This window comes from Acanthaster planci, linkage group LG04 (genome assembly GCF_054643075.1).
Source record: "Acanthaster planci isolate LZ-2023a linkage group LG04, COTS_SCS, whole genome shotgun sequence".
In the NCBI taxonomy this organism is placed as follows: domain Eukaryota; kingdom Metazoa; phylum Echinodermata; class Asteroidea; order Valvatida; family Acanthasteridae; genus Acanthaster; species Acanthaster planci.
The window spans coordinates 20719823-20736924 of record NC_141780.1 but is presented as its reverse complement, the minus strand read 5'-3'; the positions used below and the strand labels follow the sequence as shown (position 1 = coordinate 20736924).

The 17102-nt window shown below is 42.0% G+C and overlaps 2 protein-coding genes across 2 annotated transcripts; one reads left to right on the top strand and one right to left on the bottom strand.

Annotated features, from left to right (window-relative positions):
• The first annotated feature begins 850 nt into the window (after positions 1 to 850).
• On the top strand, positions 851 to 4228 carry LOC110984161 (uncharacterized). Its single transcript, XM_022244033.2, has 4 exons — positions 851 to 981; positions 1535 to 1648; positions 1982 to 2281; positions 2923 to 4228. The coding sequence occupies exons 2-4, from the start codon at positions 1549 to 1551 to the stop codon at positions 3270 to 3272; spliced, it is 750 nt and encodes a 249-aa protein (XP_022099725.2). The 5' UTR covers positions 851 to 981; positions 1535 to 1548; the 3' UTR covers positions 3273 to 4228.
• Positions 4229 to 6739: 2511 nt separating this feature from the next.
• LOC110982777 (uncharacterized) lies at positions 6740 to 11920 on the bottom strand. The gene has a single exon (XM_022241445.2). The coding sequence runs from the start codon at positions 10482 to 10484 to the stop codon at positions 8307 to 8309; it is 2178 nt and encodes a 725-aa protein (XP_022097137.2). The 5' UTR covers positions 10485 to 11920; the 3' UTR covers positions 6740 to 8306.
• Positions 11921 to 17102: the final 5182 nt, after the last annotated feature.

The window sequence follows — 17102 nt, the reverse complement described above, 5'->3', positions numbered from 1 at the left end:
GAAAGGACTTTCTACGAAAGGGAAAACTCAGTGCCACAAATAGTTGTTACAAACAAGTACTTATGTGTATGCAAACGAGTCGAGCTGAAAATCAACTGCAACTTTCCTTTAAAGAATTTTAATGTTGTCAAAAATGTGTAGACTGAGTACAACCTACCATGTCAAACAATCTTTGCCTGACTGTGGGCACATCAGGAGATAGTTTCCCGTCAATGATTTTGGGTTTTCCAAAATTTTCTTCAGGCATTACTGCTTTGTATTGCGACCATTGAGCAGCCTTAGCTATTTTAAATCTACGACCTTCAAGGTGGTGGACAAAACGAACTCAAATTTGGTTAACAGTGCTTTCCTTCGAAAGCGAAACGAAAACTGTTCTTATTTCGTTATGACAACAGAGATTTATAATTACTTGGTTATATTTTCTCTCAACTTATTTCGTAAAAGGGGGGTTCATTAAATCAGATTATACGCGATTTACAAATTATTTTTTTTAAAAATCGGTCATTTTTGTTTGAACGTTTTGTAAACTTCAGTAATTTCGAATGGAAATTTAAAAGGTTGCTCAATCATTTGCTGAAGGAATCAGGTCCATTTGATTGTCAAGATTTTTCGTATATTTTGTAGTTCTTTTTTTTTTCTTTCATGAAGCTACGAACTTTTGCTTACTTTCGATTGGTGACCACTCGGTATCGATGATTCAACGGGTCCAAGTCTGAAAGGCAAACTTGCAATATTGGACGAGTTTTTGGTGGCAACGTGACTTCATCAAAGGATATCCGGGTGTGTTTAGTTTTCGTCCTTGTGGTCTGTTGCGACCGTCACCATGACCATCTGTCCAAGTTATTTCCCAGAACACAGTTTTGGGATGAGTAACACGACCACTAGCTAGCTGCTGACCTTCGACCTGAACGGATAAAAAGTCCGAAGTGGATCGTTCTCGAAGAAGAGTTTTCTTGAACAGCAGCAGAGCAAGGTGGAAAGGTAAGTGGCGTAAATTTTCGGTGGATTCTGAATGTTAAAAACGTGGACACTGCTTGTAATTTTTGAAACAGTTTGGCGTAGTTAAACATTCTGAAGTAATTTTGGGGAATGTTCACTTGTTTGACAAATCCATCTCTATTTCCATACGGTCAGAATAACCTGGCACCATTTTTGAAAGTCTCGCAATATTGTGCCCACTTATATATTTACAGTAGAGAAAAGCAATTTAAATGTGAGCCAAATTTTCCTTCGAATTTGGTGCTAATGGAAGAGTTCAAGGCGTGAAGACAAAAATGCTTCACAGTGGTGTTAAAAATGACACAGTAGATTGTTTTCAGTAGAGGTATGCCTTAATGGTATAAATTTATGTATGAAAAAAGAATCAAACATAAACAGAAAAAATTTATTTATTCTTGTACTGATTTGTCTCGTTTTAACACAGAAGGAACTACAACGATTGTAAATTTCTCATTATTGATGATTTAAAAATCAATTTGTTACTAAAGAAATCAGACACTTTTCTTACTCTGATATATTTTATTGTAATTTTTAGCATACCAGATAAAGATGAGAACAGTTACAATCTTCGCCGTTGTACTATTGGTGGCACTCGTCTCAGTGAACGAATGCAAGCCCTTCGGCCGACACAGGCAAGGAAACAGACACGGTAGGACATAACAGAACACTTGATGCATAACATGCTAATTATATTAACCATTCGAATCCCCTAAAGTGTATAAATGCACCCAAAACAACTTTAAAATTGTATAAATGCACGCAACATTTTTTTTAATTGTTTGAACAGGAGAATAATATTTGCATACGTCACAAGAAGATCGTGTTAGTCCACACAGTTTGGACTGTAGTTTCAATTTGTCGCAATAAATCAAGAGTTTCCCTCAACCAGAGCACAAATTTCTCCATCTAATACACGGAACAGCATCTCTAATTGGACGATACTCATCACAGTTTCCTGTGGCGATTTTCTGGTATCATTCAGGTGATCGTGATCAAGACACTGACAGACCCCAGTGCCGTCGCCGATGCCCCCGCCCAACCCCAGCCACCCGCGTCTGCGCTTCCATCGGACTCCGTAACCTTACCTTCCCCTCTACCTGCTTTGTGGACAAGATAGCTTGCCTCAAGGGGCGAAACATCACCGTCATCGGGGAGGGTCGTTGCCCCCGACTCTGCCCTGCCCTCCAAGTGGGGGGAGGAAAAGGAAGACATGACCAAGAAAGTGAGAGCGAGGAAGATAACAGCCTGGAGAGCGACGAGATGGAGGATGTAACAACATCTGGTAAGTTCGAAGGTACCAGACTAAGCCGATCAGTGCTTATAACCATGGAGGAAGGAGACAGAGGTTTATAACTTACATTCCAAGAGCGACTAGTTCTGATCTGAATTAGATGGGATTTTGCCTAAGAATCTAAGTTGGTCCCCTGACCTCTCAATACATTCTGCATGAAGGGAAAGGCAGGAAACCAGCCTTAAAAAGAAAAAAAACTCTCTGGTTTGCATGAGACATTATGCCCGGCCACGTTTAATAAGACTTACTTCCTACCACAAAAGTGAACTACCCTTCCAGCCAGCAACTTTGCCTCATTTTTGTCCATATTCCACACATCAGTTCCTGTGCGTAAATGACTTGTGATGTCTTTCTGCAGAATATTTTGAACTGCTTGTGTTTTTATGATCTGGCAAAATAGGAAGACGCATAAATTTCTCACGAGGATATTTTTGAGCCCAAAAAGACATGTATCACGAATCTATTTTTGGTCTCTTTGTTGTCCATGTAGGCCTGTTGGCACATCATGACAAATCGAGAGGAAATATGACTTCTCTGAAAAATGAATACTAACATAAATTCGAAGCTTAACTTTACTTATTTCTAAGGAAGTGAAATTAAGAAATTTTCATGCACGTTTATTCTCCACGCAGGTCTTGGTCCGGTCACTTCACCGTCGACCGAGCAACCACCGAGCGCCGGCACGACAATGACGAATGGTCCTGTCACCAACCCCAGCGTGTCAAGTGGGCCTACCAACCCGCCTACCAACCCACCTCCCGGTCCATTCAGCTCTGAACCCACTCCCTCCTCCAACCCGAGTGCATCTCCGACGGTCAACGGGCCCAGCACCACCTGTGTTACCGCCTGCCCCGTCGCGACTACCCCTGTCTGTGGCACCGACGGACAGACATATCCATCGGCCTGTGTTCTGGAGGCATACGCTTGCGCTAACGGTCTGGATACCTTGACTGTGGCTAGTGAGGGGGCGTGTCCGCCTTAAGAGGATTCAGTTCCCAAAATTACATGTAACTCAGTGTCCCAACCAACAGGAATAAATCCATTAAGCCCTGCTTTTGATGTTCTGCCCAACTGTAGCTGTCACTGCGCAACCAAACGTTTCATCAAATTTCAACTCCCTGCATTTGCATTGTATTCGTCAAAGTTCCTCTTCACGCCAATTTAAAACAATGGTGAAGAGAGAATAATTGATTGGATGATTGGACTTTACATAATTATATGCACACGACTAACATGAAAAGCGGGTCATACAAGTTCAATATTAAAACATAAACTATATGTGATCCACTCTGCAAAAAAGGCTCTTAAGTCATGCTCTTCCTCTTTACGTAACAGACCGTTCCATACACCTGCCAGAGATCAAGTCTAAATTTTACTGTATTTCGGGAATTGAATGTGCGACAGAGGTCAAAAATGCATAAATTTAATCCTTATTACATGCTTCTCTATCCATAGGCATCACTTAAAATCAGTTTGTCACACGAGAGCGCGAGGGCCATTTTTTTCAGAGCCAGTCACATATCTCATTATGGGAAGGTAGTTTTTATCTCTGGATATACTACCGAAGACGACAAGACTATAAATGGCAAAAACTAAGGCAAGTGTAAGATTTAAAACTGCCAGATTAATTAAACTCTTTATTCAACATCAGTTATACTTCAGGCAAATAAGTTTCAATCAGTGGTAATGATTGGAATTATGTGATCATTTAAATAACGTTAAATGTAGACACAAAACTTTAAGCAATTTGTACTAACTGTGCAATGAATGGTGTTTTCAAAGAGGTCCAATTCATTTAATTCAACCAGTATCCGAATTTTTTAAAACAATTTTATCAAAAAGCTTCAATGCTAAATTATTAATTGCAATTGCAGAAACTAGGGACATGTTTACATCATTGTAATAAATAATAAATACCTTTATTCTTATTAAAATCAATGTACCAGGTTTCCATTCTCATATTATCATTATTATCATATCATATTAAGTGATACGGGAGGTGGCTGCGGCTGTTTGCCTGCGGCTTCAATAGGCGCATGTGTTATCGTTTGCCATAGCCAAGTCTTTCTGAGCAAAGACTTGAGAAGGCTAATCAGTATGCGTGTGGGTTTTTGGCCCAACCGAACGGCGTTGCGAGGTAACAAAACGTCCTCCATTCCACCGCTCAGAGTTCGTACAGTTTTGGGGTGAGTGCCATGGAAATCAACACCCACAGGCCTTCGACCTGAGCGAATGAGAAAACCATACCGGCTATTCTCGAGGGCGCACCACACCGTGAGAATTTCTACGCGAGCTAATTAGCATAAAAAAGTACACTCACAACTATTTTTGAAAAAGGAGACTGTTTGGCTGGGTAAAATAATAGTCCGATTATGTATAAGCCAGGATCGACTACCCAGTTTCGAGCTTGCATCTGAAAGTTGTGAAAATGGGTTCTAATTGCCTGAGAAAGTGTTGTAAAACAGCTGCATGCAGGCCAGGGAACTGTCATTTTTGGGGAAGTGAGTTTGTTTTGTGTTAGTATCAAAAATGTCAATGCTAACCCACAAAACATTACAACAAAATAGAATGGTGAAGGACAAGAGAATAATTCAATTTTGTGTGAGAAACCTCGGTGATGTCGGCTTGCATAGGCCGACATGGCTGTGGTTTCTCACTTTGTTGATGTTACACTGTCTTCACATGGGGCTAGAGAGAGTGGTGCACCCTCGAGGTTCACTATTTTTCGGGAGCGAAGGGCGCTGCCAGTGGTTGGTTCACCCCTTCACCCTGCTCGGATTCACGGCTTACCCGAGGAAAGGGCACTACATGTGCTCGCACTTTTCCGCTTTTGACCCTCGAAGACACTACAGGTGCGTGACGATTATTCAAGAAATATTGTTACGGGGTGCCGCATATCGTAACAAATTTTTTTTCATGACAGAGTACTTCATCGAACCACAGGATAATCTCACCGAAATCCCCCAATTTTTACAAATTATTTCTGACTTCCAAAACCGTAGCGCCGAAAATGGCTCAGAACTGGAAGATCGCAGCGATTATTCCAGGAATAGCTATCCTGAGCCGCTATGGGAGCCGCACGGGTGGTCAGACAATTAAATGCCGACAGCCTTACGGTTGAAGTGTTTGATTTGAGAGACGTGTGCACACGATGATCTAACTATCGAGTTCCATGTTCACGCTGTTCAACGATATCAACCGACCAAAGTCTTCAATGCAGCGCAGAAATTAATTTCATTTCAATTAAATTTTAAATACTCTGCCCTGAATTATCACCACAAAGGAACCCGGCGGAGTTTGACACATGCGTGACAAGGATGGCAAGGCACAGCTTCTGACTACGCCTGAGTGATTTCCCCTAATTATCCCGAGCGGAGACGCTTACACCCTATTTTTAATCCTAAATGAATCTCTAATTAGGCCTATGCTAAGGTTCCTCTGGTTTCATCATCGAGGAACGTTTATAAGAGAAATTGATGGGGGAACAGATCCCATCTTGTCGTGGGGGGGTCCAAGCTCCAACTAGGCTACCGGGTTAGTTAGAATTTGGATTCTCTAGGAAAATTACTGCATTACTTATGTCGGTCGTTTGCACAGTTCAGTACCGTTAGTAAGGACTTAAATTTCCGATGAAGCACCGTCGTACGACGAAATTCTCCATTGGCATTCGGGTACGTCACTATACAAGAGGGCGCCATTCAAGTGTATTTAGTTGATCTTCTAACTTGGCCTAGAAATTCAAAAATTGAAGCATATAGCAAACCTAGAGCAATCAGCTCTCCATCATATTCGACTGGAACATTGTCTCTGAAACGTCAAACTGTCGCCAAATTTGTCGCCAGATACCGTTGGGGGAAAAAGTTGACATGCAATTAGTAAAAACAGTTTCCTGAATTTTTAGCTGTTTTAAATGGTTTTGCCAACTTTTTCTTTACGAGGTCAGACAAAATGTTCCTAAACTCAAAGTTTACAGTGTGTAATTCAATTGAAACTATTCAAAGACATTTACATGTATTATACTTCAAAATATTAATATTTTTGAAAAATCATTTTGTGAAAATTTACATTTACCCCCTTATTGTCGTTCAAAAACACTTCAGAAAATGGTCCACTGCGACTATGAGACGTGACACAAAATACAGAAAGTGGCACTAAATATTAAGCTGGGAGTATGTAAAATAAAATTGTAAATGTAAGTACGAATCATGGGTGTTTTTATTTGACTCATACACCATGTACGTTAAGTACAAACCCATCTTGTCTGTCCTCATGAAAAGAAAATTTGGTAGGAATGAGGGAAGTTGTGAAATTCGGAGAAAACTGTTTTTGTTCTACTTGGTCCATGTAAACCTTTCGCTCTGACTGTAAGGAAATTCTTTGTGAGCTCTGTGCCAAATCTCTAATCGAATTATTAACGAGAAACGACGAATGAAATGCAGGAGAGAAATCTGCAGATCGGTAGGCAGTTTACCATTTATTACAACTGATATTATTCAAGCAATATTTCCGATTTGAATTGGGGCTTTCTTTTTCACTGGCAATATAGCATCAGCAATAATACAGGCCTATAATTCCAAGATCAACAAGCTGGCATCACACATACAGTGGGGTAAATTAAATAGAATCGAATTCCAATTCTCTGCATGGCTTACTTTCACCAAGCATTAAGAATTTTATAATAAATGAATCACTGGCACAAATCAACCGGTCGAATTGAACACAGATATTTCATGGCAGTCTGTGCAAGGACTTTTTTCAAAAAGAATCAAAACTCGAAATAATAAATAATCGTATTAATCAAATTAACGATAGAAACTATATTTCGTCGAGCGAAAATGAATACTTTTAATTTTTAGGCAAGCATAGCGCAGCTACTTTTAAATATGTTTCTTAATATTCAGTACTAATTCCTTTGTTTCATATATGCTTTAGCGCAATATTCAGTTCAACTTTTACAATATTGACGATGTAATTGGAATATGCATGGGCATATTTCAGCTCTAATAAAACAAATTTGGTTTGAATTTTCGCTGAGGCGCTGTGACCCATTTTCCATGACGCATTCAGATCACGAATAAAGTTCACAATGCCATGCTAGCGAGTTGACACTTCAACTCTCCCGAGTTAAATGTTAACTATTCTCCTTTACGACACAAAGCACATTTGTTTTGCGTTTAATGATGGATTTCTGATCATTCACAATGAAAAGCTAAGCGACATTGTGACCAAAATACTGGTAAGGGTTCGGTTTCATAGAAAGAGAGGTTTGAACAGACAAAACTATAAACAGAAAGCAGATATTTGGTCTATTTAGCCCGTGCATGCAGCAAACAAGAAACCCCAGAATTGTTAACTGAATCACCCCATCCTTGTTTTGTCTGCCTCAATCAGTCATTAATCGCAACGTAGCCACTTTAGATTCTGAAAAAGAAATCTAAGGTTTCAACATATCTTGAAAGTTTCAAAATTAACTTTTTCACAGGCTGTTGAATTTTAAAGGGCTCATACGATGCATTTATGTTTCTTTTCTTCGCCTTTTATTTGAGTTCATGACCTTTCCTTTAATGTTAGTTTCGCGCTCAACCTTCAAAATGAACATTGTCTTCTGGAAATGACGTCACAGCGATAGCATCTTGATTATTTTGTCGGGAAAAAGTGGGAAGTTTAAAATGTTTACAAAAATGCACTTTTCAGACAAATTAACCAAAAAGGAATGCCTAGTAGGCAAGTTTCATACATTTCAAAGGAATGAGAAAGTAGCAAATACATCCTTGTATTTTCAAGCAAATATCACGACCCTCTTAATTAAGGTTTTTCTCTCCCAGACAACAAATTATCAACTTCAGAATCACACGTTTTTATAACTGGGATGACGGAATTTTTTTTGCTCTTGGTGGGTGAATGTTGATGTTAACAAGGAACTGGCTACGTACAGGAGAAAAATTTGTCAAACCAATACGGTTCTAGATGTGTGGGGTTACTTTTAGCGGTAAATTTCATGGTTTTTGCGAAGGTTTCAAACATAACTAAACTTGACGTTACACCCGGTATCTGGCACATGCAAGTTGTACGTCCCGGTGTCACAGTGATCGACGTCCAGTGGGCTGTGTTGTTCGTAACCTTCTTGGTGATTTGTCTCCAAACTGACTTCGTTTGGAAAGCGTGCATCATATGACCCAGCATCGTCATGGGAGTGGTGATATGTGTCACTAACTCTGTCCTGGTCAGAGTCTCCACTTCCGTAGTCTCTAAACCGGTCACCGTATCGCCTATCTTTACCTCTCGTAAACTCGCTGTTGTAGATCTCATTGGGTGAGTACCGTCCCTGGTCGTATGGATCGTTATATGAGTGAACGTCCTCATCTGATGACCACCCCTGGTCGTCGTAATCCTTATACCGATTGTCATGTGTCCCATCTCGACGATTCTCCCTGCCATACTCACCATCATAGTTTTCGTCATAACCTCGATTGTCGTAGTCGTACTGTTCTGCATCGTACGGCCTATCGCTGTCATCTTGGTAACGATAGTGATCTGATCGATTCTCACTGGTGTCGGCATCGTAACGGGAGCCGTTTTCTGGGTCTCGAGAATAGATGTAATGCCCGTCTTCGAAGCCACCCGTGGTGTGATCGTAGTCGGCATCATATCGATACTTGTCGCTCGTCGGAGAAAGTTTTCGATCTTGAAGAGGGATATCATCCCCAAACCTCTTGAGTGATGGAGTCGATTGTTGCCTTTCCAGTGAATCCCCACGCACGGGAGAATGCAATCGGCTCCGGCTCCCCCTGGGGATCACGTCCGGGTCATCACAACTCACTGGATCGCAGTCGTCAATATCAGCAAACTGTACCTCCTTCACGGTGGATGTTTGTTGATTAGCCGTGATGTTCCTCTGCTTCCCTTTTGGGGATGGCTGCTCTCGAATGGCTGTCTTTTGCACGTGACTGGGGTGGTCTACTGGCTGCTTTCTCGGCCTCCGCCCGCAGTAAAACGCAATGACAAGACCGACCAGAACAGCAAGGAGCAATCCGCCGAACAGTGAGCCGATGATGATGGCTGTGTAATCTTGGGGCGGACTGGTTGTCGGCTTGGCTGTCGTGGCCCTGACAATGGGTGCAGTGGTGGGTACGGTAGGAGAATATGTTGGAAGGTCAGCCGCGTCTATTACATTCAGGGTCACGTACGCAGACCCTACCATGCCGTCAGTGTCATTCGCGCTGCACTTAAGGCTGAGACCACCATCCGACAACTCCGCTCGTATCAAGGTAAACTCATCACCACTGATGGCATACCGGTCGGTAGCGTTGAGTAGCTCCCGCGGAACAGTCCATGCAATGCCGTCGACAGTCGAGGTGTCCGTCGTGGCTGAACAAGTGAACACGACTCGTCCTCCTATGATGATGTAGCCGTTCGTGTTCTCGTATGTGATGGTCACCGCCGGTGCGGACACGACATTTATGTCCAAAGTACAACTTCGGTTTAGATCGGTCATATTGCAGGCAAACACCGCCCCCTCGTCTCCGAAGGACGGAGTGAACGTGTGACGCTCGTACCTGAATGCCCCTTCGTCAGCGGACACTGAGCTTACCCTCACACCGTCTTTCTCCCAGGTCAGCTCGACCGGGGGACGTCCAATCTCCGACTGACACGACAGGACGGTGGGCCTCCCTAGAAGCACCTTACAGTCCCCGCCTGGGGAGCCGACCTCCAGCCCGTCCGAGGTGCAGTTTGGATATGCCTCCCCGGGCACATAGTTGACGAAGAAACTCGCGGGGTCCGACTCCAGCTCGACTCTGCTCTCGTTGCATCTGCCCAAGGCTCTCCAGCAGACCAAGAAGGTGAACTCCGCTGCATCCACCCAGGTTGGCTGGGCCAGATTCAGCGTGTATGCTCTGGCCCCCGTGTCTTCGTTTATGTTCTCTGACACAGAGTACTTGGCGGCGTCCAAACCCAGCCTCAGGAAGACCTCGTTCCGCTTGACCGTCCTATCTGTAATAACTTCCGATTCCCTACGGATGGCCACTACCTGTGTGGTCGTGTTCAAGCCGCTCACCCCAACTTCCATACTAAGACGGTGTGTCAGTCCTTGAGTACCCTCCACATTAGCTGGCTGACGTGTGATGTTCAGTCCCTGCGCAGTCCATGTGACAAACGCCATGTAAAGTCCAGCCACCGCTAAAGCTCCTGCCATTTTCTGTTCCGTTACGTGTACTGTTATGGCGGCTGGATTCAGCTGACGTTATAAACCTACAGCATGTCAGACTCGACTCGAGGACAGGCCGAGACTGTGCACACAAACAGCATCGACGCCATTTTCTAAAATCCAGTCGCCTCCTGTTCAAACATGACCTATGATACTACCGCGTGTTAATCAGTGTGGAGCGCTATCAGCAAATTAAAGTGAGAAACTGTAGAAATCGAGAAAAGGCAGTATTTGAAATTATCGATCGAGGATGATATCAAGACTTATTAACGTGATGGATTTGCTCATGTTTTCAGCATCACTCAAATAAAGAATCTCTGGCTCTCCTTTATTAAATCGTCTAGTTAATGATTACCAACAGATTGTAGCTGGCGCAGAACCCTACCTCATTATGACGTCATTTATATGGCCGTCATTGCATTTGAGCCAAATCATACGTTTACACTACGATCCTGCATGAAGAAGAAAAGACGTGGTTTAATGTGTGGTGGCTGCAGTCAATTTGTTTTTTCAACTTTTGTCCCATTATTTCAAGGGATATTTGACTGCCCTTTTGGTTTATATGCTACTAAGATTTTATATTTATCAGCAAAACTGTGAAGCCATCCCAGGAAGACAGCCTTATTAACGTTACCTATGTTGAGGCTGTCTTCCTGGGATGCAAGGAACGTTTGTTTACAAAAAGTCCTGCAGTTCAGTGGATTTTGCTCGACTAAATTTTCTCTTCTTTGCTGAGCGCTGATGTGCGTAGCAATAAGCAAGCATATATTTCTTTCTCAGAAACGTTTTCAGTGAATGAATTTTAGATTCACAAATTTAACAGAAAAATACGTTTACTGAACTGTAAACCTTCCCTGGATGGACCACAGCAACAGCGCCCTCAGTTGTCCAGGAAAACATAGATAATTTGAAACTTTTGAAAATGTGCATTTTTCCACGCATATTATTTTTCCACATAGGAAATGTAAAACAGTTCTCCGATTACAAATTTATAGGCTAATAAACATACAACTTTTGAAGAAATTGTAAGTCATTTGTGTGTTTCGTGTTGAAGATTTACCGTTTTGAAGAGACAATATATAAATCCCTATTTTTCGTACGAGTTAAATAAACAGAATCCAAATTTTACGGCGTTTCAATAAATGACAGAAAACGGATTACTTGAGGAAGAATAGTATAAATCCAATGGAGTATCAAAATAACCACTCGTAATTCTATTTATTTTTCATTACGTTTAAAGATGCAAGAGGCGAGGTATACCCGCTAGTCGACTCACCAGGGTGCATAGGAATTCCTTTTTGTCGCGCGAAAGGTCGCCAATGTCGTTAGAAGGCAGTAATACTCCGTTAAACTCGGCTTGAGATTGCACCCCCGTGTAGGGCCCTGGAGACATACCAACTGAACTTGTGACATCATCCTCCCTGCTGCCTGCTTCGGGGGGGCGAATTTTTGGCCTCTCGGCGTTGCCATGGTAACCAAGAAAGTCGCCAGTGTGGCACGGTTCACCTCGCGAGGGGACTCGAAACGAGCACGGCCTGGCTACGCTCGCTGATGACAGATAACACACTGAGTTGCGTCCACAGTTCAAGTATTCCATTTGTTGATATCGCAAATAAGCTTGTCAACCTCCAACAAACTGATAGCAAACGCTCACGATAGAGTAGGGTCTGTATGGGTTGTGTGACGGGTCGCGGTTCCTTCTCTCCATAACTCTGTGCTTCAGTAAACAACATAAAAAACTGACTTGGACTTTGGACATAACAGAGGGGAATCAAAATGGCGCGCTCGTGTAATGTGTTCTGCTCTATTTTTGTGCTGCTGTCGCCGGTGTCTGCTGTAGTGCGTTTTATTCAGCAACCTGCAAATATCACCGTGGAGGAGGGAGCGACAATGGCTACTTTTATCTGCCAAGTCATCGGTCTTGAACAGTCCTCCCAGGTCTTGTCGTTTGAGAGAGAGCACCACATCATCAGCGACGAGCTCACCATCCGTCGGCCCGTCTTGGTGGGTTTGGGTCTGGATCCAACCAAGTATAAGGTCACTCTCAACATCAACGCGGACTTACAGGCCAGGGCTTACAGCCTGTCCATCACCTCCCCTTCTAGAAACGACACCAGTCGATTTAGGTGCGTCGTGTGCCGCAAGGATGTCGTTGAAGTTGCCTGCGATGCCAATCATATATTCGCCACATCTGACGAGGTGAGTCTGGCTGTCAATTACCCACCTGACGATCCTTACCCGATCTGTACCCACTCGCAGCCCGTAACGGCACCGAACGACAGCTTCGTGCGAGTGGTCGAGGGGGAAGCAACGAACTTCTCCTGCACCTCAGAAATCGCCAGTCCGCCCGTGAACCTTGACTGGACCACAGACGGCACCGAGGTGGAGAAGGACCTGGTGCAAGTCTCTGACGACGGCGGCCTCCGGGTGTCGAGGCTTAGAATTACCCCGACCAAAAATGACAACGGCACGGTGTTGACTTGTACGCTAACGAGCGAGGCTTACAACGAGACAGAAAGATCCTGCAGCCTGCTACCGCTATACGTGGCGCCCAAATCAGCCGATGACACGCCGGGTAACACCAACATCGTCATCTTTATCGTCCTTGCTGCCATTGTCGTTATACTTGTAGCTGCTATTGTCGCTACTGTCATTACACGGAAGAAGGACAGTCATGAATCGCCAGGGCACAAGATTGAGTACCAACCTGCAGACACTGATGATGCCATAAACCTCGAGACAAATCGCGACCTTCGGTGAATTGAAACCATCAACCAATTCACTCGAGCAGATCTAAACGAACAGAGCTGCATCCAGTTCAGCAGGTGCATTCGTGGGACCCTTCCAAGCTCAGACAGGTTGTAGTACGTTAGATTTACTTTACTTTTAGGCTGAAAAGTTGTCACTTTCCAAATACAGACACTCAAGGGTTTTTATATTTTAGAAACAAATACAGTAGCATAAATACACCGATGACCAATAGGAAATTGTTTCGTATGTGCACTTCGTCTTAAAGTAAATAGCCCTGAATAATTGACTACAGTCGGGAACTAAATTTGTAAATTTGTTAATATTCTTTGCGGCTTTTTTTACTTGCTTTGCATGTTATGCACTCTCTTGGGTCACTTAATGCAACTTTCTACTTGTCAGAGCAACTTGTACATGTACAACATTGTATTTACTTCTGTTACTGCTTTGAAAAAAGGATAAAAATAATAGGCGTTTCCAACTTTCTGCAAAGTGGCCAACTGATGCTCAGGAACAGCATTATGATGTGGAACACCAATGCTGGGAGAAAATTGGAAATATTTATGATTTTATTGAAATAATTAAGAGAACTCAAATAATTAAGAGATGATCTACCTGCTATTTCATCAAGTTTGATTGCAATGTCGTGGTCCTGTACGACAATTTTTCTCTACAATCCTCGATTGTGACCCTCTCTGGGGTGTAAATGTGTATCTTTAAATGGACTTTTCTCCCAAACCAGTTTCTCGAAGAATCGGGAATTCCTTCGTAAGAACAAACTGTATTGGTTTCTTTTAAACATTTGATTGCAGCCAATGACGAAAAAGTGTTTCATATTGAAAACATAATAAACAAAAGATGAATTTTCTTTCGTTTGCACACTGGATCTATTTTTTTTTCTGTGAAAAGGTCTCTAAATGCATGGCCACGCAGTGGCTCACCACCTGAGCAGATTTGAAGAAACCGTTCCTTTGCAACCGAAATCGATTTCAGAATCCTAATAATTTTGGTGAGCAGGCAGCCAAGGTTCATTTCATCCGTGAAGAGGCTGACTTTGACTCCCACCCAAGCAGGAACATGGGTGGTTGGCAAATGCCAACTCGAATCATGGCGTTCCCCTTTGACATCGCCGCAGGCACCTGGAAGCTGTTACCAGCAACGCAACTTCTTTGCGGTACACAGCTTTCTTTCCGGGCCCTCAGTTCATCTTCGTGCAACGTGATGTTTTTCCAAGTATAAAAGGGCGCAATGCGCTCCTGACTGGCGAGACGCGTTTCCGTTTTCTCCAAATAAGGAAGTGAAAGGGAAGAAATGTGAGACATTTGCCAACATGTTGTCTATGGTGATTTTTTTTCACTCATCCTCATCTAAATTTCAATACTTTTTTCTCGATTTTCCAGAAAGTGCTACGTGACACTATGTACACTGTAACTTACAGGAGAAACGATTTGCGATAAGATAAGGCGCTTTACAGTTTATTTGCCGATATTTAAGTTTAAAGAGTTCTTTGGACATAACTTTGGTGACCATTCAATGATTGTGTTCAAACCTGTTACAGGTAAAACTATGTGGTGTCAGCAAAATGGACCGTCCAGATAAGATTACTTCTACTACTTTTGCCATGGCAGAGTTGACCATTTTGTATAACAAATTAATGATGCTGCCACGGTTTTTGACTGATTCCAGTCAAATTTGGATAAAACAACAGTTTTTATGGTACGATTGTACGGTAACTCATGCGGATTATCTGAGTTAAGGTGTTGCGAATAGGTATTCGAAAATAAAGAAAATACACGTCGTGCATTTTGTGGTTTTCTTTCCACGTCAATGGCCAATCACAGATTTTATTAACACATTCAGTTAATTCGTGAGCACTTTCTGTCGTCTCCAGGATAGGCTGGGTCAAGGCACACAGTTTTAGGGTTTGATTCGCCGATGACTCCAATAAAGGTTAGAAAAAAATCCCAGGATACATATTGTACCTTAAGATAAGATAATTAACATCTCCCCAACGCAAAAATACATCTTGAAAACATTGTACCTTGGTTTCCATTTTAAATAACATGAATAGAAGACAAGGACGCAGTTGAAGGGTTTTCCGTGCTTTTCTGCAAGGCATGCATTTTAACAATTTTATCGTTTACTAAAAAACGGAAAATTTCCTTGAGTTTTTCTCACTGAGAGCTGCATTTCATTTTTAAATATGCTTTTCAAAATCAAAAAAGTTTGAGGGCCTGACGTTTTGATTTGTGTTATATAAATATGCTTTTGATAGAAGTGAAAGAAAAAATGGCCATGTATAGCTTTTGGTCAATAATGTCATGACAACGATATCCAGGGATGTTCAGCTGCAGCCCTTTGCCAGTTGGCTGAATGGTTAATGACTTAGAAAATTTGCTCACCGGCGCTCAGCTCTTCCACAAACGTCTTCTCTCCATACATGCTACAACCAGTGACGTAGCATCCAAAAACAGTATTCAGGAAAAATTACGATACTAATAAATAAAGTGAACCATTTGTGTGATCGATGGATAGGGAATTACCTCACTAATAGAACATCAACGTGCCTACTTTGTGTAATTTAGAGCCCCGTGATTGACTTGCAGGGCGCCCTCAACGTTTGGACTTCAAGCTTTTCTAACATCAAATTGCACCAAATTGGTTTCGGCGTTTTGTCGTACAGTCACGATGATACTGCGCTTACGACTTCATTATCATAATCAAAACAAATAAAACCGACGAAGTTAATTGAGTTAACAAATTGGAAAGCGTGGCGATTTCATTTTCCATGCAGGGAGGATGGGATCACTTCCTCCCGTCCAAGGCACTTTAGGAGTGATGTTGATCAAATGTAGGAATTAAGACATCTCTACCATTAGTCATCAACTCTTGGCCTACCCAAGGTTGGCATTATTCAAAAGCTACATTTCACTTTCTTTCATCAAAAAAGTGCAACGATTTGTTATCAACTCACAACATTGTTAAATTGATGAAGATAACTGGCTTCTACGCAAAAGAGCTTCGGCCTTCTGGACAAATGAGATTGTGTCGATATTCCGTTGGATACTAGTTTTGCCCGTGTTTCTAACACAGACAAAGAGAGAAATTCCTAACGTGTAAAGACGGACTTAAATTTAATTCGTGTCATAAACTAAATTAACAGATTTTTAAAAAGTCATAGGAACAATACAAACTGCAGAATTTGTTTTAATTTAATTAAAACACGTTTTTGACACAAAATGCAAACAGAGTTGATGTAATGGCATTTTCAGTCAATATTAATCAAACGTTCTGCTTTTAACCCAGATTTTTGCCCAACATGCCTTAGTATCGTTGACAATTTGAAATTAGAGTGAAGCTTTCAACAATGCCACATTCACGTTTTCAAATCACATTGCCATTACATACTTCTCGTATGCTTGCAGTACTTTATTTTCTCATTAAAACGAAATACACATCATGAACACCGATTCAACCAAAATTAATGTTAAAACGTATTGGTCTGGATTATTCCTGTATTACTATATTCTATATTCCTATTCCTAATATTACTATAAGATGTATAAATTACTCAAAGATGAAAACCAATTATAATGAAGTTATTGTCATTTCAGAGTTTGTTTTGAAATCCGGGAAGATTTCCGGGGATAATTTCGTCGACGCTGATTGGTCAGTTACAAATCACCCGTTGTTTCCTTGCATTCTTCAGTGTGCATGACTAAGATGAATTCTAAGAATTCTTGGGGTTTTCAAGTACATAGGACGAGAGGTACTAGTTGGCACACCAAGAAGGGGCAAAAGATAGCAAAATATAAACATGACGTCATTTACCTGTTATAAAAACGAGGCCTCATCTTC

Bases quoted from the DNA above. Each gene is read 5' to 3' on its own strand.
- LOC110984161 (XM_022244033.2), top strand. From the start codon at position 1,549: ATGAGAACAGTTACAATCTTCGCCGTTGTACTATTGGTGGCACTCGTC. The intron at 1,649-1,981 runs GTAGGACATAAC...GGTATCATTCAG, and splicing joins CAGGCAAGGAAACAGACACG to GTGATCGTGATCAAGACACT. The intron at 2,282-2,922 runs GTAAGTTCGAAG...TTCTCCACGCAG, and splicing joins GGAGGATGTAACAACATCTG to GTCTTGGTCCGGTCACTTCA.
- LOC110982777 (XM_022241445.2), bottom strand. From the start codon at position 10,484: ATGGCAGGAGCTTTAGCGGTGGCTGGACTTTACATGGCGTTTGTCACA.